Consider the following 24,259-nt stretch of genomic DNA (forward strand, 5'->3'; position numbering starts at 1 on the left):
CTTGGAACAACTTCGGTAAGATTGTGAGGACCTACTCAGACCTACCATTATTTTCAGAAGAATACTCTCTTTGAGTTGTAAGAAACTATTAGATATTAGGATTAATTGAATTGATGTCATTGTAAATTCATGTTATTGAAAAAAAAAACTATTACTATTCAGGATACCTGTTACGTGCTACTAGAATTTTATAAAATTAAAACCATGCCATCTTCGTCATTTTATATATATATATATATATATATATATATATATATATATATATATATATATATACCAAAATACCCATGCATGTGGGACCCACACGTCAGTTCCATTTTAATTTCTTCCTCCACCCTCCCCTCTTCTTGCTTTCCATCTCTGTCCACCTCTCCCTCGGTAATAAGAGAGGCAGTGGCGGGCAAGCCATGGGTGTGCGGCGGCACAAGCAACGAGAGAGCGAGGCAGCGGTGACCTTGTCGGTGAGGGAGGTGGAGGCTGCAGAAGCAGCATCTTTAAGGCAGGAGCCCTCGAGTGAATGATTGATGTGAGAATTTGTAGCTGCTAATTAATATGGAAATTTTTAACCTTTATACCTTTTAAATTAATGTGGGGACTTCTATAGTGGACTCTAATTTAATATATTTTACGCAAGGACTACAATTAATAATATATATATATATATATATATATATATATATATATAAAGATATAAACATTTACACGTAGCTCCTTGTTTCTCAAATATTTTATCTTGATCACAATGGGATGTCTGATCTTCTGCCAGGTAAAGATTAGGCGGAGAAGGCTAATCTCCTTGTTTCTCAAACACCTCATCGAGATGGCTAATCCCTACATGCGAATCACAAAACACAAACAAGAACAAAGGTAGATTACAATTCAATTTGCATATGAATGGTTAAGATCTCAAAGTTGGGGTTTCACAAACCGAACTAGCAGCGAAAATGCAATGACAGAAATAATCTAAGTAAAACCCTACTCTAAACTATAACTGCTACTAAATTAATATGATTAGGAACATTCTATAGTTAGTCTTAGGGCGTCCACACCTTGGGCTTAGCCCATGACACAATTATAAGGCCCAAAGCACAAATTAGACTCGGGCTGCATATGGTATGTGGCTTTTTTCTGCAGATTCCAGACAACTTAAGAGAATTTTTGATGTGTGACCAAAACCATCTGAAAGTAGACTCCATACGCTTTCCAACAAGTACTGATGGGAGCTGAGATTCCTTCTGGATCAGCAGCTATGTCCATTTGATGTTGATGCTGTTAGGAGGGTCGATTCCGAATAAAAAGCGTGTAGAATTTCATCACTTACTTTCTATGGACCAAAAGTGACATGGTGACATAGGAGTAGATTTGGAGAAGGATATTGGTGTGATAATTCCAGAAGCATTGAACTCTTTATCTCTGGCTGTACCTTTGTTATATATTGGTAGAAACAGCCTCTACCGCATGCCCCGTTATACATCGAATAAGAAAAGGAAACAAACTAGAGAAATATCCAAGCTTATCATCTATTATCACATGTGAATAGTGCTACTTTAATTTCTACAATATAATTGGTTAGTCCACAGCACTACTACATAATACCCTTTTGGTGCTGGTTGGGAAACCCCCCTTAGGTGTCGGTTTTCCGAACCGGCACTAGGGAGGCAGCACTATTGATTCCAAGTGATTGGTAACGGTTTCAAAACCGGCACCTTTGAGGCGCTTGTGAGCCAAAAAAAAAAGGCTCGATGCATCGAGCGCATCCACCCCCCACGTTGCCCCCATAATCTCAAATCCACAACATCAATGAATCAACCAACATCATCACAACGAATAAACCAACATCATCATAGAAATTACAGACTATAAACTCCCGAATCAACCAATATCAATCACAGACATCACACAACAAACATTGAAAGAACAATCAACTCCACCACTGCTCACCGTCGCCGTCTACCAGATCCGCCACCGCTGCCACCGTCACCCCGAGGATCCGCCGCCGCCGGGCCGCCATCAGGCCACAATTGCCTCCCCTCCCACAGTTGGGCCGCCGGGAAGTAGGGGCCGTCGCATCCGGGAAGTAGGCGCTGTCGCCTGAACACCATTCGCCACCACCTCGCGCGCCTCCCCTCCCGCAGGATCTGGTGGAGGGGAGGGCACGCAGGCCCCTCCTAGCCCCTGCGAGGCCGGTGCTGCCTTCACCGCCCTTCCTTCTGCCGGATCTGTCGGAGGGAGGGCGCCTCCAGGCAGCCGCCGCTCCTCCCGCCGCGCGCCGCTGACACCGTCGATGCCGCCGCACGCCGCTCCTCTAGTCGCCGCCTCCGATGAAAGAGAAGAGAGGGTGCTCAAGAGAGAGGGGAAAGAGCGCAGAGAGAACGAGAGAGATCGAGAGGAGACGAGAGAGTTTGAGCGAGCGAGCGGACGCTGCGGACCTTATCTCCTCGACACGTTGTGGTGGGGCCTGTCGGCTCATCGCCGGTTTTTAATATTAAAGGTTCTGATTCTAAATAAAAACCGATACCTATAATTACTTAAGGTGCCTGGTTTTTGCGATTTCAACCCGCGGAGGTGGGAAAAGGCCTATAAGTGCTGGTTTTAGCACTTCCATCACCTATAGCGCTCACATCTGTTTGATGTTTTGTAGTAGTACATGTAACTTCATTGATCATGCAAGCACTTCGTATGCACGCTCCCCTTTCTTTCACCCATACAAATATTTCTGCAAACAATAAGATAAAAAAACTCATGAAATACTTACATAATAAGCATGCACCTTTGATTGATGAATATAAAAGATAGGCATGGTTATATCCGAGTTAGCGATGTTCTCATCACATCTTGTGATGTTAAAAACTGAAAATAATAGCGTAGCCATGACAGAGTTAGCCGCAACATTTTTTTTTGCCACTAAACTGTGAAATCGTATGTGATTTGAAATAAACAGAAAAAGAAAATATTTGTAGACTTATCCGTGAAATCATAAGTGACTGGAAAAACAAAACAACAAAAATTAGGAGATATTTTCAGAAAAAGTGTAAACAGGAGATATTTCCAGGGGAAAAAACTAAACTATAAAATTGATTTTCAGAAAGAATGTAAACAGGAGATATTTCCAGGGAAAAAGAAAAAAATGTAAACAGGAGATATTTCCATCACCTATAGCGCTCACATCTGTTTGATGTTTTGTAGTAGTACATGTAACTTCATTGATCATGCAAGCACTTCGTATGCACGCTCCCCTTTCTTTCACCCATACAAATATTTCTGCAAACAATAAGATAAAAAAACTCATGAAATACTTACATAATAAGCATGCACCTTTGATTGATGAATATAAAAGATAGGCATGGTTATATCCGAGTTAGCGATGTTTTCATCACATCTTGTGATGTTAAAAACTGAAAATAATAGCGTAGCCATGACAGAGTTAGCCGCAACATTTTTTTTTGCCACTAAACTGTGAAATCGTATGTGATTTGAAATAAACAGAAAAAGAAAATATTTGTAGACTTATCCGTGAAATCATAAGTGACTGGAAAAACAAAACAACAAAAATTAGGAGATATTTTCAGAAAAAGTGTAAACAGGAGATATTTCCAGGGAAAAAAACTAAACTATAAAATTGATTTTCAGAAAGAATGTAAACAGGAGATATTTCCAGGGAAAAAGAAAAAAATGTAAACAGGAGATATTTCCAGGGAAAAAAAACTAAACTATAAAAATTAAATTTTAAATGTATCAGAGCCAGGTTTCGATCCTGGGACCTGTGGGTTATGGGCCCACCACGCTTCCGCTGCGCCACTCTGATATTGTTGTCCAGAGTTAATCTCTCATTCTTATTATCGCGTTTTCTTGCACTATCCTTGATCTACCCTGCATGAAAACGGTTCGGAATGTTTCTCCATACCGGACGTTTTTGGAAACGGAAAGTATCAGTTGGAAATATTTCCGAAACTTTTGAAAACGGAAATGAATTCAATTTTTTTCTCAAAAAATGGAAACAAGGTAAGGCTACTATCTGTGAGAAACGAAATCGGAATTTTTTTGGAAAACAAATTCTCAGATTTTTTTTTTCTGGGAATCGGAAACAAAGTACGTATTTCTCATGTACAACTGATTAGCTTCAATCTTCTTTGCTCTACTAGTCGAGTGCCCGTGCGTTGCAACGGATCTTAAATAGAAAATATAATATGGTTTAACTTGAAAATATATAAATGTGTCTGCGTTGTTGTAAAATAGAAAGCTATATTATATTTAAATAAAAAATAGTTATTCGATCCGATGTCTCCCAGATGGTGTCATTCAATAATCGAAAGATACAAAGTCCAAAGGAACAAATATGCCATGGTTGTACAGACTCATAGGTCATCTTTGGGACCAATTATAGTATAGACAACTTATGATTACTCTAATGTGATTATCATTATATAAAAATTGGATGATAATAAACGGATAAAAGATGTTAACAGTTGATGAAAATTTGCAAGCCAAGATTAAACTTGAATATATAGAGCTCCATCCATTTTAAAATATATGTGTTTATTTTGTTTCCCTTTTTAATGTAAGCATTCTTGCCAAAATTGCAGGCTGTACTCAAAATAGTGAGATCTGGTGATCAGATAAAACTTTCTAAATCACCACTCAAAGTCTGAACCTATATTGGTAACAGTTCATATGCAGGATGGAAATACATAAACACATGAGGAGCTTTCTCTTTTGTTTTCCCGTTTGTCACTCCATTTCTTTTACATAACAAAGATGGAGGAAATTTCAAGCATAAGTACTAATCACTCTTTATTTCTGATAATGAATCACTGCATCAGTAAAACTTGATAACTCATGTACATTGAAAAAATGTGTCGATAAGGATATTCTCGCTGTTTTAGCATTGCAGATAAAGCAGAGGAAGATTCAACAGAGTTTCAGCCTACTTGTGCGGGTAATATGCATGTTTTGCAATATTTTTTTCTTTCAAAGGAATATTTCTTTTAGAACAACAATAGTAGTGCAGCATGTGCATATTTTTCTCAAGTTTCTAGTTTGCATAATAATATCAGTTATCAATGTTGATAATTCAAAACCACAAACAAAACTATATATTAATGCCGTACGGCCACGCTCGACACCTCAACCTCTAGGTCCTGAAAAGTACAAAATGTTCAGGTTTTTTTTTTCAAAGAACACAAAAATGTTCGGGTTCTAGATCAATCCCTCACCGGCGAGCTCGAGGTGCTGCGGTACTGGATCGACCGCCTCGCCGTCGTCAGCATGCATTGTACCATTGGAATAACTACCACCCATGCGGCAGAGCATTATATTAGATACTTCAGAGAAAAGTATTTTCTATAGAAGGGAAATCTATAGGTAAGAATGAAGGTTTTATTTACAATCCAATTCAGCCACTTGAATGTTACCAACACACAAGATGCCTAAAAAGCAAGGGCAATATTATGATCAGCAAACACGTCAAAGATTTAGGGGTGTTGGACGAGTTATTTCTTATTTTAGCAAAATATGTCTCTAAATGGAATTATCGTTATGTTGACCATTCCAAAAAAAATTACCTACATTTAACAATGACTAAAGCAAACTTAACATTTCCATTCTAACATTCTGCGTCAATTAAAAAATTATTGCTATCAACCTCAAGCCATGGACACAACACTTGTTTGTTATAGGATTTGTTGCTATTAACCTCAATTCAGTCTGCATAATGATTAGTGTTTTGGCTATCTAAGAGACAGCGTACACTTGTACGTTAGAAATATCATGTTAACCCAGAGATGATTTGGTCCAAGATACCATTAAACCAATTATAGCAGCAAGGACGACTGCTGTGGCCGTGCCCAAAGATGCACAATACTCCATCTCTGCATACCTTTAGCCTGCAAAGCTGAATTCGTTGATGTCATGGTTTCTATACAATTAAGCGCAATTGGGCAATTTGTGTTGTTATTGTTCCAGTATCACGAAATACAAATTAGATGTAATCTGAACTTACCTTTTCTTACATAGCCTTGTGAAGAAATCAATAGCACTGAGCAGAGAGGCAGAGCACGCAGAAAGCACAAAGAGGAGGAAAGAGGGATTAGATATGGGGAAGACTTGAGAATAGAGAAGAAATCGCCATCAGTAATGGCGACTCGTGGAGGTGGCGACGGAGGAGCCAGCGGGATCGCGTGACGACGACCTGTCGGCGGGATGGACTCGCGTGGCACCACCGAGGCGGTCGCGGCGGCGCAGGGAAGGAGCCGGTAGGGTTGCGACAGAGGAGCAGCCAGGATCGCGCGACGACGATGACCTGGCAGCGGGATCGGCAGCCACCGCGGGATGAGCGTCCGACCCTGACCATGCGGCGCCTCCTCTCTGTTCCACTGCGGCGCGGCAGCCTATGCACGGCGGCTATGCCCTACCCCGCCCTCGCCTCATCCACCGCCGCAACTCCGACACACTGTCGGGCTCATGCCTCACCGGCACACTGTCGGGCTCAGGCCTCGACCCCTCCTCGTGGCGGAACCAGACGGGGATGCGGCAGCGCGTCGGAGCGTCGCTGGAGAGAGAAGTGATGCGATGGCGTTGGAGGTGGTTGCGAGGGAGCGGAGATGCGGAGATAGTGACCGAGAGAAGGGGGAGGATGCGTGCGCCGCGTGGATCGGGCCTGCGGCGGCATGCGGAGAAAGAGAAACTCGATCTGAATCGTTGGATATCACAATCGTACGGGTAATATTCCGCATGTCTGTTAAGGGTGGAGTCACCACCATCACTACGAAATTTTTAAGTAGTTGAGAAATGTTCAGATTTAAACTATGTATTGAGGTTCTTAATTAAATGGAGATATTTTTTTTCTAGTCTAGTGATTCAGATTTTTATTTTGCCTAATGACTATTTTTATTTTTATTAGGCCATGCCATACATACTAATTACAATTACAGATGCATATAGTTGTTCTTTTTCTCCAAGTGAAGTGTACAATTAGTTGTAAAAATTAGAAAGGTGATTTATTGTTTTAGAAAAAGTATTGAGGTACAACTCTTCGTGGATTCGAGAATTTCAGTTTGAAAAGGTTTTATATTCTAATAAATATTTACCCTATACGCTTTGTTTTTTAATTCAATAATATTTGATACCTTTTTATATCCAGAATTTCCAATTCCGATTCAAAAAAATTAAATTTATGTGGTTTGCCTAGAAAAAAAAAACTACTTGAGACCCAAACCACCAAACGCGTGAGTGAAATCCTGAACAACTTCACCGAGAAAAAAAAGAGTGATTTGCTTCGAAGTGGACCATTTTATAAATTAGGAATGATTCCATCTACCTCTTCCTCCCAAAATAAATTAAATTTTCGTATATTAATTTAAACATAGATATATCTAAAATCTTATAAAAAGATAATTTATTTTAAAATGAAGAGAGTAGCTACGAGTAATTGCTTCCAAATCTTCTCTACCAAGCTCGAGCCTCCTTCCCCAAACCTTACCAAAAGGGAAACAACTCCATCGATCAATCCACCTCGAAAATGCACATCCATCCCTTCCATTCTATATTAACGTTTCAATGTACTTCCTTCGTTTAAATATATATTAACTTTTAGTGTTTAAAATTTATTGTAAAGTATACTTGATCAATCGTATATTTCCATCATTTAATTTCTTTATCACCTACTTCCTATTCCTTAACCAATCATAATATTTCTTTACCTATTTTTTTTAAATAATCATGTTCAACTCCAAATCTATTTTATGACGGAGGCAGTATAATTTAATGAACGGCTTCATGCCCCTCGCTGCTACTTCTCCCTACATGGTGGCTTATGCCTTCTCCTAACCAATCGTAGCCTCCATTGCCATATTATTCCTCCTACCTAAAGACTCTGTTTGAGAGAGTTTCTGGCTACTGCAGTTTTTCCCAGAATCAGAAGCTCCCTCAAACAACAGTACAGTTTTGGTAGTTATGCTAAGCCAGGGAAAAAGAACTTTTTGGGGGACATCATGTTAATCTCTTGCTGTTTTGGCCCTCCATGGAGTCTAACCATTGGGATTGTTTAGGCCCATTTTTTGACCATCTATTTGCTGATGAAGGAATCAGGCATCGAGCCATTGGTAGATATAGTTGTTTGTTACTACTTGTCATGTTATCTGCCGCTATGAGTAGGCACAAATATAGCATGTTTTGTAGAATCGTGGTGCATCAACGAATTTGTTTTGCACAATCATCTGTGATTTCTAAATTGTGTTTACGCATCATTTTGACTCTCGAAATCAGCATTATTTGTTTTTACCTTTTTCTTTATAATCAATACATGATTCGTTCTCCTTTTTTGTGCTAATTATCTGGTAGTTTGTTACTGCTCCCTGAAAGTTTCCACGTTTGTGCTACCTTAGTGAACAAGGATGGAATTCGCAATTGGTTTGGCTTCAAAGCGAGCTTAACACATTTGTAGGTGTTTATGGTACGCTGCAGCAGTTTGAAGGGACTCGAAACGTTTAATGCAGTGCAGCCATATTTTTTCCTTTCATGATTAGCCATTTTCTCATCAGAGGTAGATCAGTAAATGTATGCATACTGGTGACCATTCAGAAAACGACCACAGGCAGAGAACCCCATTCCAATAGCAATTGCCATTGGTGTGTGACATGTAAATGTGGGGAAACTGTTTTAAACACTCGGGTGGACGTCCACCCGTTTCTTGCATGTCATCTAAATGGTTATGAAAAAATTTCAAAAAAATTGACATGATAGGTTAATTTGTAATATATCACTTCACAAACATGCAAATCCAAATTCGACTTCTACAAGTTGTAACAAAAACAATAAATTTAACTGTGAATATACGTATAATAGTTAGTGTTTGATTTGTTATTTTCGTTACAACTTATAGAAGTCGAATTTGAACTTGCATGTTTGTAAAGTGATATATTACATATTAACCTATCTTGTGAATTTCTTTTGAAAATTTTTCATAATCATTTAGGTGGAATGCAAGAAACGGGTGGACGTCCACCCGAGAGATTAGAATCCATCCTCAATAAATGTACTGAAGTGCACATGCAAAAGCAAAACAGACACCAACTTTACACCCAAAGTATCGTCTGCAGTTTATGCGGTAAAAAAGGATATCACTCTGCCATTGAACGGCAAACTTACTAGGTTATTATCACCACAGTGGATCTTTCTGAAAGTACTAGGACAGGCAATTTCACCAGTTACCATCGTCGATCTGAATATTTGATGAAGCTATTTCAAGAGTGTAATTTGATGTTGCATAACCAAACTGGTTCAAAAAGATGAAACGGCATAGCAGCGCTGGAACTTTGTGATTCGAAATAATGATGCTGCTTTCTTTAAGCATACAAGGAACCTCAGGTATGAATTTCATTTAATCCACCTTTACCTTGATTTTTACAGAAAACGGGTTACTTCACTATGTTCTGTCTTCTGATACTCTTATATATTAAAGTGATTATCAGTTCAGAATTTTCTGGCAATCATCATGATATAAACAAGTATATACTCCTATCAGTAATCATGCCGTTGAGTTGAACACATAGTATAATATCAAAGGCCGCAACTCCTATCTGGAAAAACAAAAGATCACGTCAGTTCCATGTTCCAGTTGTGATATTACATGCTGAAGCCAGATCAATGGAATCCAAAAAGAAGAAAAAAAATATAGTCCGGTTAAAAGAAACATAAGAACTAGCAGGTCTGCAGAATCATTAAAACATAAAAGAACAGGATGACATTACTTTTGGTTCACAAAGCATGAATGATTGGACTATATCCATATTCAACAATGCATGAACTTATTTTAAACATAACTAATATAAACAACATAGATGCGACATGAGGGTAACGGTAGATTTAGGAGATGGATTTCCATACATCTAAACGTCTTATCAAAGGGGGGAATTGAGTAGTTCCTTTTGGGCAAACGTACTTCATGATTTGCTAAGATAAATTCATGAACTTATCATAGCATTGAAGATTCTATAAACCTTCATAAAATGCTTTTGGTAGTGCAAATGCATACGAAAACAAAACATTTTATAAACCAAGGTAAAATAAAGACCAAATAATTTTACCTCATAAGGTATCCTATCCAGATCAGCATGCTACAAGAAGTGCATTTCTCGTTCCAAAAAGAAACTTTCTTTCTAGTCTTGAGATCTGAACCTCTTGCTCCATTTGATAAGAAGCTGTTCAATGTCAGCATCCATTCTTGTGCCCCTACCTCCCCAGACTAACATGTGAGCAAGATCAATCATTGAAGATCCGTCTACCTCATGCACTGTTTTGAAACCCATTCTCGAATAGAACCTAACGAGCTGATTAGAAAGGAAACACTGGTAAGAACACCATCACGCGCTGCTTAAACAAAATGCAGGACAAAAAAAGTCCACCAATAAAATGAAACGAAAATATTGCAATATGTGGAGATCCAGCACTTCAAAACAAGGAACTGTGATTTTGTGAATCAATACTTGCAAATATCCAAATCTAAATGTTGTCTCAGCGGGAATAACGCCATTATCGACAAGGTGAACCCTAGGAAATGATAAACAAATCAAAACTATTTCTTCTCATCAATTGTGCTACCCATTGTTTCCAAGGTGCTTTCCTTTGTGAATTATATCAAAGCGAATCACAGCTTGAGCAATTCGTCGAACACCATGCGCGCAGCAACATATCACCACCACTACGCAGCAGCCCAGGCTGCAATAGTATGTTGTATGTACCTTGGAGTGGTAGAGATCCGTGTCGTTGATGGCAAGTAGCTCGGCGCGCTTGCAGCCGGCGTCGAAGCCGTGGCGCACGGCGACGGCGCCGAGGAAGACGCCGAGCCCGAACAGCGGCCGGTCGGGCACCTGCAGCGTGGCGCGGGACATCCTCATGGAGTCGAGGTGCAGCACGGCGCCGCCTGGCCACGGGCGGACGACGCCCTGGGCGCGGCCCAGCTCCACCTCCTCCGTCTCCCCCTCCCCGCCGCTGCCGCCGCCGCGGCGCGCCGCGGTGACGCGGAAGAAGGGGCCGAGCGTGGTGAGGCGCACGCGCAGGCCCTGCGCGCGCGACGCAGACATGATGTCCGCCATGGTAGGGAAGACGACGGAAGCGCGCGCGGCGGGGCTCGCCGCCGGCGTGGGCGGCGCGGGCGCGGCCATGGAGAGAGATGAGGGGTTGGGGTGGAGCGTGGACACGTGGCGAGCGATGAGCTGAAGATATTTGGGTGAGGGCTGCGGCTGGCTGGCTGCTGCGGTGGTGGGTTCAGCAGCGCCGCGCGAAAGAAATCGAGTATTTCTTTTTCGAAGAAAAAAATTGTTCTACTACCTTCTTAAGATATAAAAAATAAAAAAGAAAATCTTTCTTATGCATTTCCCTGGTATAAAATGTTTTTGGCTATGAATTGGTCGTATCAGCCCTAAAACAAACAAAGGCCTTCACTAAAGCCACGCAAAAAAGGGGAATTTAATTATTTATCACTTTTACATTTCACAATTATTCAAATATTCTTTTTAGATTTGCGCTTACTAATTTGTCATCAAAAAGAGAGAAATTCTTAAGTTTATGCCAATTTTACCTACGTGGCGGGATAAATGAGATTGCTAGTATGTATGTAGGGTGTGAAATGTCTATTTTATCCTCCTGTCCTGTCATCCTCTTCCCTCCTCATTTCTATTTCCTACATGCGGCAGCGACAGCACCCGGCTTTAGTATCCTCGATTGCGACGGCCGGAAGCAAAGCTGAGGAATGGAGTGGCGGCCAGCGGTGGGAGGTGTGGGATGCGATAGAAGCTGCGGACGTCGATAGCCTTGGGGAGCCACGATGCGATCCTTGGTTGCGGCAGCAGCAACGTGGTAGAAGTAGGAGCAAGCCACGACGACGCAGTGGTCCTGCAATATGGTACTCCCTTCGTCCCAAAATGTAATAACTTTTAACTCTCAAGATTTATTTCAAAATATAACAACTTCTCCACCAATATTCTCTTCTCAACCAATCACAACTCTCCACCATTCACTTTTCTTACCTACCTCTACTACTCAACCAATCACAACCCTCTACCGTTTGCTTTTATCTATTTTTTTAATAACCGTGTCTAATTTTAAAAATACTTATATTTTAGGACGGAGGAAGAGTAATTCTTTTTTGCCGGTCATCTTCTCAATGCTAATCGCGTCGTGGACAGGATTGGAGTATGGAATGTGCTGATGCTGGTCGATCCATGGTTTGCTGGCTCTTTGGTGATGTGGCAGTCGGATGGGCTGTTGGAGCATCACACGAAGCATCGGATCGCCGTGGCGATCGGGCAGATCGACGACGTAGATCATTTCTGATCTAACCTTGAGCGATTGCTGGCAGCTGGACTCCTCATCAATTTAAGGGCTCACCACACTACAGGAAAAATTAACTATTGCCACATATATATTGCAAGGACATATAAATTGTTACAATTAGTTACTCAGCTACCACAATTTTATTTTTTTATTTAATATTAATATATCGCCACAATATAAATTTGTTGTGATATTTTGGAATTTGTTGCAATGAAAAATGGGCTATTACAACGATAAAAATTACTGTTGCAATACAAAAGTACTACAGCCACGATTTTAATCTCCGTGGTAGCAATTACAATTTCTTGCCACAATATATTAGTGTCGTAATTATTTAAATTTTTTGTTGTACTATAAAAATACACGTACATTGCAACGGGTAAAAGAGCTGAGCAATAAATTAAATTATTGGGATCATTATACATTATAATTGAAAAGGTTAATGAAATCCTAACACTGGTATTGTTATAGATTTTAATTAGCGCAGGTACAATAGCAAGCTGTAAGCTAGCTGCAAACATATTTTAAGGAGATAAATAAGGAGAGAGAAGAGCAGCGGGCTACAGATTTGTAGCCAGCTGTAGTACGGACTCTAAGACACAGTGTATGTATGACATGTCAGACCAGTTATTGACAATGTAGTATGTAACTATTATATAAATGAGCTATTAAATTGGCTATAAATGAATTGAAGCTAATAGTTGGCTGTACTATTAAACTTGCTCTTAAAAAAGTTAATGAAAATCTTTCCTAGGTTTTGGGCCGAAAGCCTTTCTTTCTTTTCAGCCCATGGCCAATCCACTACCTCCCTCCGTTTAGCCTGCTTTCCTTTGACCCAGCCACAAGTGGACCCCATAAGACCAGCTCGAACAGTCCAATACCATCTTCAACCTCTCGAAGATAGTCCCGTGCCCGTACGGTTGCTGGAGCAATCACCCAAAATTGGTTGAGGGTTTTTATCCACTCGATCTACTCTTTTCGTTTTTTTCCAAAATCATAGCGTAAAACTCAAGATAAAAACGAAAAATGATTGAAAGTTTTTGATCACTCGATCTACTCTTTCCTTTTTTTTCTAGCGTAAAACTCAGGATAAAAACGACCGTGGAAGATCGTTGCATCATCAGCAACTGTTAAACGGAGATTAAAGCCGAATCGAAAGGGAGGAGTGGGGAATCGATTTTTGCGATTAAATTGGAGGAGAAAACGCAATTTTGATATGACGGCGGCGGGAGGTGTGCAGAGAACAGGTCGGATTAAAAAACAAAAGGCGCACGGGAGAAAAAACTGGTGACAAAAAAAATTACGGAAAAAAAGGTAACAGATCGGATTAAAGAAACCGGAAAAAAAACCAAAAGCGTCAGCGCGTGCGCAGAAAAAAATTCCTTCACGTGAAAAAAAATGGGTAAAAATAACGGTGTCAAGAAAACCAAACGGATCTTTTTTTACGGTAGTCGGACGTTTTTTCTTACTGGCCACATAAGCTTTTTTTTAATCACTTTTTGAGTCGGACATTTTTTTTATTTTTTTGTACTTTTTTTTTTTGAGTCGGACTTTTTTTTTCTACAGACGACGGTGATTTCTTGGTCTTTTTTATAGTAGAGATGATTAAAACCGAAACATAAAATTAAAACCGATTCAAATATGGATAACGTATCAAAATACCTGTAAAAATGTTTTCAACTTTCATAATAGTAGAGATTATACATAAGGTATGGCAACAAATAAATAGTTGTTGCAGTAAGCTTACACTATTACCAAAAAAAATACTCCTCGGGCTCACCTCACACGCAGCCACGAAGGCCCACAGACCAAGCCCACCACGCCATGAACCAAATATATTAGTTCATAATATCCAAGGAACCAGTCAACAGCCAATTCCCCATTCCTCACAACCCTAACTTACCACACCCTTCCCTTTGCTTCACTATTTTGCATGCATAGATCCATCACAAAAGGTGGTTTAAATTATAAAAAAAATGTGTAGCAAGAGTGGAAATGTATAGATTTAACCACTCTAGAAAGATCCCTCAAAGATTTGTAGTTCAAAATCTCCCCCCTATATTTTGGTTGGTCTCGGAGAGAGAAAAACCTCGTATGTAAACAGGGGCTCGAAGAGAAAGAAGGCTATATAGCTGGATTTTTGTAGGCGACAGAAATTAGGTGCCTGTGAAGATAGATCTTCGCAGACGGACGACATAAGTCTCCCGCCTAAAATAATCGCAGCGCCTGTGAAGATCTATATTCCCAGGCGATCCACATAATATAAGTGGTCCGTCTGGGAATATAGATCTTCGTAGTCAGACCACAACCTTAGCCTCGGGATACATTTTCTTAGGTGGTGTTGTGGTTCGGATGTGCATACCTGCCTGGAAAAGAAATGGCAAACGTCACTAAAATTCGTTTTTCTAGTAGTGAATCATCACCGTGCTTCACTATAATGGAATGTGAGTCGATAGTACACCCGTCCATAAAATCCTCTCATGCTTCTGTTTTTGCTTCCTCTCATGCTTCTGTTTGCCTTGCATGTTCCATAGCCACGCGCCGTGCGCCATCGAACCCTTTCGGTTGCATTTGCGAACTAACCAGATGCCATTTTCTTCCTCTGCAATAGCTAGATAACTGCAAATCTGCAATTGCCAATAATTAATTGCCGGCGGAGAACATGGCACGCCACTGCATGTCCACCATGGCCGCGAACACGGCGTGGGCCGCGTGCCCGACCTGCACCGGCGCGCCGCCAGACGCCGCCGACATCTCCGACCCGCAGCAGCGGCATGCAGGCCCCGTCGAGCTGCCTCGTCGAGAGCAGGTGCTCGGCGCCGATCCTCCGCAGCGCGCGCCACTTGCGGCGCGGCGGGAGGACGAACACGGAGTTGGCGGCGTGCCCGACCCCGACGCCGTGCCACGCGGCCGGTGAGGCTGCCGTTGTGCGTCTGGAGGATCTGGCGGGCCGTCGACGGAGACGAGGCGACGATCGAGACGACGGTGCCAAGCCGGACCGCCATGAGCAACGTGGCTATGGATTTAATATGGTGTCTCGCTGTGTATCCGCCGCCAACTTGGGACCGAACTCGATTGTAATTTGTAATCGGAGCTGTCTTGACTCTTGAGTAGTATATACTCAGGTAGGGGCGGTGCTCCTCTCCACCCGACCCCATAAGTCTACAACAATCAATCTAGGTTTAAGGTCTCAATCGAGACGAGAAGGGGGAATAAGCCACAATTCCGGCGGCTACGGCTCCGTCTCCTTCATCAGGTGCGCGCTTTGATCTGGATTAGGTGTCGCTCGATCCTTTTCATTGTCAAATCTCTCGATCTGGATTTGGATAATTTTGTGCGAACTTGGGATAGATCGATGATCTTCCGCTGCTGATAGTTGATAAAAGTGGCCTACTTTCTCGTTTCTGATCTGATGCTGTTCTCGGTTTCTCCACAGCAATTCCCGCGCTGCTGATGGATCCATCTGAGGGAAGGAAAATGAGTAGCTTTAAGGAGGAAAGAAGTGAAGGGAAAGTTCCGGCCACGGCGATTGATCCCACCAACGAGAAAAAAAAGAGGACTAAGATGGTGCGCTACACTCAAGACCAAATTCAGTACTGCTTTGCGAACTCGGTGGAGTTATCTGACGACGACGAGGACGATTTTAAGCTGACGGAGGTGCTGAGCAAGGAGTGTCTTGGCCGGATGTCGCAGGAGTATCTAGCCAAGTTGTATGCCATGGAAATCGCTGAAGAGAAGGAGAAGGCTAATCTGAAGAAGATACAGGACGTCCTCCGCAATGAACGAGAGAACATCTTCAACATCCGTGAAAAACCCGAGGACGTCCTTAAGCAGTACCACACCAAAGGCTATGCTGAGTACGAGGTTGTCGTTGACGATGACAAGGGCGATGAAGACAATAAAGTTCATGCGCGAGTTGCTCCCCCTGGCCGAAGAAGATTCCGGAATGGGGTTGCCATGAAGAAGAATCAGTCAGGAGGAGGAAGTATTATTAGGAAGATAAATTGAAATAATCGTCTTTAGTGTTTGACAGTATTTGACATGTATACATCTTAGTTGTAGGGGAAATTATATTTTCCCTTCTATTTATTAGCATATAGTAATAATAGTATTATGGTTTGATTATAGTCGTGCTAATTGTATTATGTTTCAATCTTGTTCAGCATTGATCCATCATCTAGTTCAGGGAATCTGAAACTACGTACCCTAGACTGAAAAGTCAGAGAACATAGTTTGTTTTGACTGGAGTAGTTTTGTTGACTGCATTTTTAGGAATAATTTTGAACCCCTTGCAAAAGCTCGCCTGAAAAATGTTATGTATAATTTGGAACCTCTACCTCTTGCAAAAGCTAAGCTGGTCTCTGTTGACATTTTTCAGAGTTGCATGATAAGGATTCCGATGGACAAAACTTTTTGACAGTCATATGAGAATGGCACTCTGCTACCATATATGTTTCTCCAAATGCCAATGCAAGTTGGATTAACACCTGAAATGAAGAATGAGTCAGTCAGGCAGTGTGCTTGAGACTGTCAGACATATTTTTTAGTTTAGTTTGCAAAGTTATTGTAGCTATCAGGTCTGTCTGATCACAGGGGCAAGTGAAAGTGTGAAACCGAGCAATTTCTTCAGTTCCCAACAGCAAATTTCTTCAGTTGCTTGACAAGCTATTACTTTCTCCTGAATCTTTTCTAGCTAACACATCGTTAGCAAGGGTGGGCGTGATGGAGTATGGATGGACCTGGATTTTGGTCTATGCTGCTTCCGGATTTACCTAGGCACGAGCGAGGACTGCCCATCGCCTGTATAGGGATGGGGGTGAAAGTGGAGGTGGGTGTGTTGGTTAGGGGTGGTTATATGGAGAGTTTTGTCACGATTTCCCCCATTGCAGTATCTTGGTGGTACTTCGGGGCATGGTAACATGTGTGGAATCTTGTCTTGCGGGTAAAGTTGTACACCTCTGATCAGAGTAAAACTATTCGAATAGCCGTGCCCGCGGTTATTGGACAGTCAACCATCTCACCGTGATTAGTCTCACCTTAATAATTTGACTTAATGAACTGGTGTAGTTTAGGTGGTTTAGGTGGGGCCTGTCGCAACGTGGTTTTAGCGTTGGACAGTCATGAGGTTAATACTACTAAATTATATTCTGCTTTACTGTTTTTAACTTATGATTTATAAATGCTACTTTTACTGCAAATATCCTATGAGCCATTCCTTCGATATCCTTGCATCATACCTTCTCATTGGTATGACTTGTTGAGTACAGTGGTTGTACTCAATCTTGCTTTATTTTCCCAATCCCCAGAGGCAGTGAATTTGTCGGATGGTGAGTTCTATGAAGATTAGACTTGTGCCAGACGTCGAGGTTTTGCCTGGGGATTATGGGGGAAGCTTCTCTTTGCCGAGCATATTAAGTTTAGATGATCTTTAGTTTTTTCCGCTGCTTTTCTGAGTTTATTTTATATTTTTGTAAGACATGAAACTGTATCAAATTATCATCTGTGTACTTTGGTTGATGTCTGGACAGAGATTAAATATACAGATAGCCGGTGATTCGGGTTCTCGAATCTCGGGGCGCGACACAATTGCTCACGAAACGGTTGTGCTTATAAATCTAGGCAGCACTGGGAAAGTGAAAAAAGCCTTGACTCCTCATTTGCACAGATAATTTTTTTTAGATAATGGAAGCTTTATTTAGACTCAGTTAATTACATCAAGATGATTTTACATTAATAGTCCACCAAGGTTTTTATTTTCTTTTTATTAGCAACGGAACGGGTATAATTTTAGACTGCCAGCTTTTTGGGGGTGGTGTGGCTGAAACTAAAGTCAGCTTTATAGCAATGAGTGATACAGTGTGTACCAATCATATAGAATGAATGGATTGGCTTTTACTTCAGAAAATCATCCAGTTTCTTAAGAAACATCACAATTTTGTGTCGCATTTGTGCTAAATATTTTAGTTAGTGAAACTTGACTGTATTAATTTGCAGATGGAAATACATGTCAGATGCTGCCCTTCATTCAATCTTCTACATATAGTCTACGAAAAGTACGTATATAATGGGTTACATAGTATCATCGTACATATGTGCAGGACCAGTTTGTAATGGGTTGTATCATCATTAAGCAGGTACCGTTCTTGCGTTTATACTGTGTTTTTTTTTAAAAAAAAAGTTTGTAATGCAATTATTTAATTGGTAGATAAACATGCACCCGCACGTGGCTCAGACGCAGACATCAGATGCTCTTGGCTATAGCTTGCAGCGGGGTGGCCATGGTCATCGTCAACCCAAGATTCTCCGACATGTCCACACCATTTTCCTCCACCTCCAACGGGAGCGTCCACTCGAAGCGATGCAGCAGCGACCCCAGCATTGCGTGCAGCATCCTTGTCGCGAGTGGCAGCCCGAGGCAGACGCGCCTCCCAGCGCTGAACGGGATCAGCCCGAACTCCGTCGTCGCCGTACCCAGGGCACGGCCGGCGGCCTCCTGGCCATGCTGCCGGAGCATGAACCTCTCCGGCAGGAACCTATTCGGCTCCGGCCACGCCTCGGCGTCGCGATGCACGGCCCACAGGTTCACCAGGATGGTGCTCCCCCTGGGCACGACGTGGCCATGTATCTCCACCATCTCCTCGGCCACGTTGGGCACTATCGGCACCACCGGGTGCAGCCGGAGCGTCTCCTTGATGACTGCCCGGAGGTAGGGAAGACGGTCCATATCGGCGTATTCAGCATGAGTTTTGGAGCCGAGAACCTTCTTGAGTTCTTCCTGTAGCTTTCTCATGGTCTCTCGGTCCTGTAGTAGCTCTGCCATTGCCCACTCGAGTGTACTCGCAATCGTGTCGACTGTCGCCAGAAATATGTCCTGAAATTGATGGATTTAATCGGATTAATTGTTAAAACAATTACTACGATGACATTAACGAACTTATTGGTAGTAAAGGGACATAGTTGGAAGTTGGATATATATGTCCCTGTATTTCTTTTATGTTACATAAATAATTGATGTTACATAAATAATTGTAAAAAAAGTTGGCAAGGACCCCCTTTTTCTTCCTCGCCTCTCTTGATTCGGATCTGTCGGATGTCACCACAATAGGGGTCCTCGCCAAGCATATCTACTGTCCATCTAATTCAGACCTGAAGCTCGTCGATATCGCATGACAAAGGCCTAAAGAGAGGAGCGGAGAGGGGAAGAGGGTATGTTTCAGTGACGGATCCAAACCACGGGCCACCTGGGTCATGGCCCGTGGCCCGGTGGATAAAACCCATGTTGACACGTGTAAATTTACCATGTATTTGATAGATAGGCCAAAAGTATAATGGGCTGGCTCGGGGCCTACCCAAATTCTGGGTTCACGCGAGGATGTTGATGCTGAGTGGAATAGGAGGAAAAGGAAAGGGACCCTGTTGGCGGCGACATTCTGTGCACTGTTCAGGCAATGGCAGAGCCATCAGCATCAGTCATTTTTGCAAACATTGATCACACTCGTAGGGAGGTGACAGTGATGAAGCCTAGGCAACCACTTGATCTAATGGAGAGCTGGCTTCCCATGCAAAGGAAGGCGTCGGGGTAGGACTGCATGACCACAAATGCCATCAAGAAGAGAAGATAAGATAGAAATTCAACTAGGCCCCAGTATGAATTTTGTTTCCGCGTCGGATGCCATGTAAAACCGCCTCTAATTTGATTATTGGTCTAGGCTAATTCACTATTTGTCATCCTCCCAAAATACACATACCCAAATGCCACTCTCCCAAATTTTTATTCTCAGGTAATCAGACCCACATGTCAGTCCCCCTTCCCATTTGCTGACCTTATGGACCCATGTGGATCCGGGGAGGAGGCGGACATGTGGGCCCAGGTGGCAAATATGAATGAAAATTTGTGAGAGTGGCATTTGGGTATGTGTATTTCGGAAAGATGGCATTCTCGTGGTTACAGAGGGTGTAAAATATTCGGTACAGTAGTTACGGTTGTAAACCAGACTTTAATCCACATACTAGTTTTTTTTTAGAAAAATTCATAGATATTTGCATGGTGACTTTTCTGGTAATAAAAGTCTATATATAATTTATACAACCACCTTGATTAATTATTTATATTATGCTAGTATGGTAGAACTCATGAATTACTAATTTTCCAGCTATACCTTTTGCAAAATAAAAAAAATCCAACTAAACTGCAATAGCAGCACACGGATTTATTGGTATCTATAGTACCCATCTATCTTAAAAAATAATTATTTCCATCTCCACGTTTAGATCACCTTACTAAATATAATACATGCACGGTAACAACCCATCCTTCAGAACTGTGCAACCTAGCCTATCCAACCGACGGGCCAACTTATACATAGCACCTCACTTACACTATCGTCACCGCTTTATGTACAAGAGTTAACCCGAAAATGATATATTATAGTTAGGGAGACAATGTCTTATAAGCTGGTTCTACTATTACTCAACTAGCAATGTGGTAGCAAAGAGCACACGACACTCATGGGTCACACATGTCGCATCCTTATTGGGCAAGATATTACATGCACCCAATAGGAGATATCTTGAGGATGTAGGACTAACAAAACAAATTTAAAAGAAAGGGATGTATGCATGTATGCACGATTTGTCTTATGAAATATAAAAAAACGTGTTTATTACTCTATATTTTAGGATGGAGTGAATAGTTCTTTTTTGAAAATATCACACGTACCGTACTACCCCTTTTGTATAATAAGTAAAGATTAAAGGCAAATTTTGTAATATAACATCATGACTTTGCAATAATAGAACTACTCAGTAGCTACAAACCCACTTTTTTTTCCTTCTCTTTCTTTTATCTCACTTATATATTTAATGTGTCAATTGTGCACTATATGTATAAAGTCAGCTCTTACACTAGAACGACCAATCTTTATATATTTTTTTTCTTCATTTGTGGTTATAGCTGACTTATAACTATATACCTGCAGATACCTGCAAATCTGCAATTGCCACTAATTAATTGTCGGCGTGTGTCATCATGTAGCATTGAAAAAAAAAAACGTACGCGAGAGAAAAATATGCACGAGAGAAAGAAATACAGTTTGGTGCTTTACTTACAGTGAGAAATGTTCTGATCAGGTCTCTGTCGATGGCCACCTTACCGTCGTCCTTCCCATGCTCCGACATGTCGAGCAACACGTCTAGCAGGTCGTCCTCGCTCCTGGCCTCGCCGTCGTCGCCAGCTGCTTCACGCCGGCGGCGCATCCGCCGCTCGATCTGCTCGTCGACGAGGTGGTAGACCGTCCCCACCCGCCCGGCGAAGCGCCGCCGCAGGCCCTGCAGGTCGACGGCGGCGAGCGCCGGGTAGAAGTCCGAGAGGTTGGGCTTCAGCGACAGCGCCACGGCCTCCCTCGCCGCGTCCTGCAGCACGCGCGCGTCGTCGTCCTCCAGGCCGGCGGAGAACATGGCGCGCCACTGCATGTCCATCATGGCCGCGAACGCGGCGTGGCCGACCTGCACCGGCGCTCCGGCGCCGCCACCCGACGCCGCCGACATCTCCGACACGCGGCGGAGCAGGTCGAGCACAGCGTCCCGAAGCAGCGGCAGGAGCCGCCGGCCGTCGAGCTGCCTCGCCGAGAGCAGGTGCTCCGCGCCGATCCTCCGCAGCGCGCGCCACTTGCGGCGCGGCGGGAGGACGAACACGGAGTTGGCGGCGTGCCCGACGCCGTGCCACGCGTCCGGCGGGACGCGGCCGGTGAGGCTGCCGTTGTGCGTCTGGAGGACCTCGCGCGCCGTCGACGAGGACGAGGCGACGACCGCGACGACGGTGCCAAGCCGGACCGCCATGAGCGGGCCGTGCCGCCCGGCGAGGCGCGCCAGGGAGCGGTGCGGGAGGTCGCTGGCGATGTCGAGGAGGTTGCCGATGAGCGGAAGCGGTGTTGGTCCAGGTGGAAGACGGCGGCGGGCGTCGCCAAACAGTTGTAACGCGTATGAAATCAAGAACATGAGAAGAAGCGAGCACATGCAGACGAGCAAGAAAACCATCTTTCTTTTTTTCTTTTCTTTTTTGATGACTAAAAACTCTGAATGTGTTTTTTTGACAGAAGCAGGTTACCCTGAAGCTCAATTTATAGACGAAAAAGGGACAATTCCATCTACATAAACCACAAATATTTCAACGGTAACAATTAATACCACGAAATTCTTCCACCTTTCAGAATTACCGTAATGGGGGATTGGGATCACCTGCAGTAGGAATAGCGACCGCAAGATAAACCACTGCATGCGATTTCAGCCGTCCATTTTGGTGATGAATGGACCAGATCATCAGCTACAGTACTAGCGCAAAAATACTAAATATTTCTTGCTACAGTGATCTACAGTATCCGGGTGCATGTGAACCGTTAGATTCGGATCTAACAGGTGACAATGGACTGCATAAGTTGCAGTCATAGTACAAACTGCACCTGATCCAAATCCCATAATGGGGAAGTGTTTTTTTCGAAAATATACCACAAACTTTACCAAGATTACAGAGATGCCCTGGGAGCAAGATTGGGACGGGTTTTCAATCTCGATCATTGCCGGCGGCAGCGGTAGTGTGTAGGACAGCAGGAGGCACACCTGGATAAATTTTGTGCAGCTCGCTGTCCAGGAACTGACGAATCAATTGGCTGCAATGCAGCATAGAAGAACCTACACGTGCCCTGATGCCCAGGACGCATGCGCCTAACCTGCCCGAATGGAGGCCGTAGCACTCTCGGCGCAACACGGACGCCAGCGGTTTGCGGAGGGTACGATTGTGGAGGAGAAAAGTGGCATCAGGCGAGATGTAACACTGGCTCGGTCCCCCTGCTCAGATTTCACACTGTGGCGGCCGGCGGCGGAGCAGAGAAATGAGTGAGGGCTGCATGAGCGAATCAGATGAGAGAAGTAGATTGTGGGGGTGATCCCATCGCAAAACTAACTCCGTCATTCTCCCGTCACTCCGTCAATTTTGTGCTAATTCTGGCAAGTGGAAGGATTTTGTGGTATTATCTGGTACCATTGAAACCTTTGTTGTATGGATGGAATTTTCCCGATGGAAAACTAACTTTGCAGAACTGCCACTGGCTACGCTCTAGAAGTCAGGATTTACAAACTTCCACTTTCCAACCTCATATGTCCATCTACATAGATAGCAGTTCGTTCGCCACCATTTAAGTTCTTCGGTATTTATGGGTGACTGGATTTGGGTACATTCTATCTATTTGTTTCCTATAGCAGCATTGTTCATGCAAGGTTTGTCGTTTGTGTTGAGCTCAAGCTCCTTAGATTCAGTGGCGAACTCCGTGGAGAATTCCTGCTGAGCCTGGTGAAGCCCACAAGAAAATTTGTAGTTCATCAACAAACCTTCAATTGTGCTTTTTATGGAGGCCAACAAAAGGGATTACAGGTTATTAAGCGGTGTGTATGTTAAAGGAGGCCTAAGGATGCAATAGTTGTGGCAACGTTGCAATTCCCTATCGATTTGCACCTCTATTGTTGCTTGATTTCAATAGGAAGTTTGCAACCTTAGTGTAGTTTCCTGTTCGTTGGAATCAGATGGCTGGTTACTTTCAGCTAATCAATTTGGCGATGTACTAGGATTTGTTCCCCTAAACTCTCTTATTATGTTATTAATGAATGTTTTATGTTTGAAAAAAAAATGAGGTATATGTATGCACGTGTTGCACAATCCATGGAAACCATCCATCGATCACTAGTACTCTTCTTGTCGGTGGCTCCCAGTAATTAAATTTGGGAAATCTTGCTAGTGACGATCAATAATAGTAGTAATTGAGTAGTACGGTGAAATAAAATCCGAGTGGGATTGTTGTGATCGTGATGTAGTACTGTGCTTATTGTTGATGGGATTTTTATTAGTTCATCAATACAGGGGCTGCAAGGAAGAAAAAAC

General features: G+C 42.7%; 3 protein-coding genes, 1 long non-coding RNA gene and 1 other non-coding gene across 5 annotated transcripts; 1 reads left to right on the top strand and 4 right to left on the bottom strand.

Annotated features, from left to right (window-relative positions):
- Nucleotides 1–3,733: 3,733 nt before the first annotated feature.
- TRNAM-CAU (transfer RNA methionine (anticodon CAU)) lies at nucleotides 3,734–3,805 on the bottom strand. Its single transcript has one exon. It is a non-coding gene; the product is annotated as a tRNA-Met (tRNA).
- Nucleotides 3,806–4,958: 1,153 nt separating this feature from the next.
- On the bottom strand, nucleotides 4,959–6,468 carry LOC107279160 (uncharacterized). The gene is made up of 4 exons (XR_010736916.1): nucleotides 5,999–6,468; nucleotides 5,800–5,890; nucleotides 5,214–5,287; nucleotides 4,959–5,138 (listed from the first exon to the last, which is right to left on the bottom strand). It is a non-coding gene; the product is annotated as an uncharacterized lncRNA (long non-coding RNA).
- A 2,511-nt stretch (nucleotides 6,469–8,979) lies between these two features.
- On the bottom strand, nucleotides 8,980–11,187 carry LOC9271435 (uncharacterized). Its single transcript, XM_015757859.3, has 3 exons — nucleotides 10,737–11,187; nucleotides 10,083–10,325; nucleotides 8,980–9,575 (listed from the first exon to the last, which is right to left on the bottom strand). Exons 1-2 carry the CDS (start codon nucleotides 11,157–11,159, stop codon nucleotides 10,155–10,157), a joined length of 594 nt encoding a protein of 197 aa, XP_015613345.1. The 5' UTR covers nucleotides 11,160–11,187; the 3' UTR covers nucleotides 8,980–9,575; nucleotides 10,083–10,154.
- Nucleotides 11,188–14,909: 3,722 nt separating this feature from the next.
- On the top strand, nucleotides 14,910–16,457 carry LOC136353751 (uncharacterized). The gene is made up of 2 exons (XM_066304965.1): nucleotides 14,910–15,586; nucleotides 15,767–16,457. The coding sequence occupies exon 2, from the start codon at nucleotides 15,784–15,786 to the stop codon at nucleotides 16,336–16,338; it is 555 nt and encodes a 184-aa protein (XP_066161062.1). The 5' UTR covers nucleotides 14,910–15,586; nucleotides 15,767–15,783; the 3' UTR covers nucleotides 16,339–16,457.
- A 1,916-nt stretch (nucleotides 16,458–18,373) lies between these two features.
- Nucleotides 18,374–22,369, bottom strand: LOC9267293 (geraniol 8-hydroxylase). The gene is made up of 2 exons (XM_015758439.3): nucleotides 21,439–22,369; nucleotides 18,374–19,201 (listed from the first exon to the last, which is right to left on the bottom strand). The coding sequence occupies exons 1-2, from the start codon at nucleotides 22,363–22,365 to the stop codon at nucleotides 18,572–18,574; spliced, it is 1,557 nt and encodes a 518-aa protein (XP_015613925.1). The 5' UTR covers nucleotides 22,366–22,369; the 3' UTR covers nucleotides 18,374–18,571.
- Between the last annotated feature and the right edge of the window lie 1,890 nt (nucleotides 22,370–24,259).

This window comes from Oryza sativa, chromosome 10 (assembly GCF_034140825.1).
Source record: "Oryza sativa Japonica Group chromosome 10, ASM3414082v1".
Lineage (NCBI taxonomy): Eukaryota > Viridiplantae > Streptophyta > Magnoliopsida > Poales > Poaceae > Oryza > Oryza sativa.

Coding starts and splice junctions, on each gene's coding strand:
- LOC136353751 (XM_066304965.1), top strand. CDS start 15,784: ATGGATCCATCTGAGGGAAGGAAAATGAGTAGCTTTAAGGAGGAAAGA.
- LOC9267293 (XM_015758439.3), bottom strand. CDS start 22,365: ATGGTTTTCTTGCTCGTCTGCATGTGCTCGCTTCTTCTCATGTTCTTG. Junction 19,202..21,438: donor TGATCAGAACATTTCTCACT/GTAAGTAAAGCA, acceptor CATCAATTTCAG/GACATATTTCTGGCGACAGT.
- LOC9271435 (XM_015757859.3), bottom strand. CDS start 11,159: ATGGCCGCGCCCGCGCCGCCCACGCCGGCGGCGAGCCCCGCCGCGCGC. Junction 10,326..10,736: donor CGGATCTCTACCACTCCAAG/GTACATACAACA, acceptor CTTTCTAATCAG/CTCGTTAGGTTCTATTCGAG.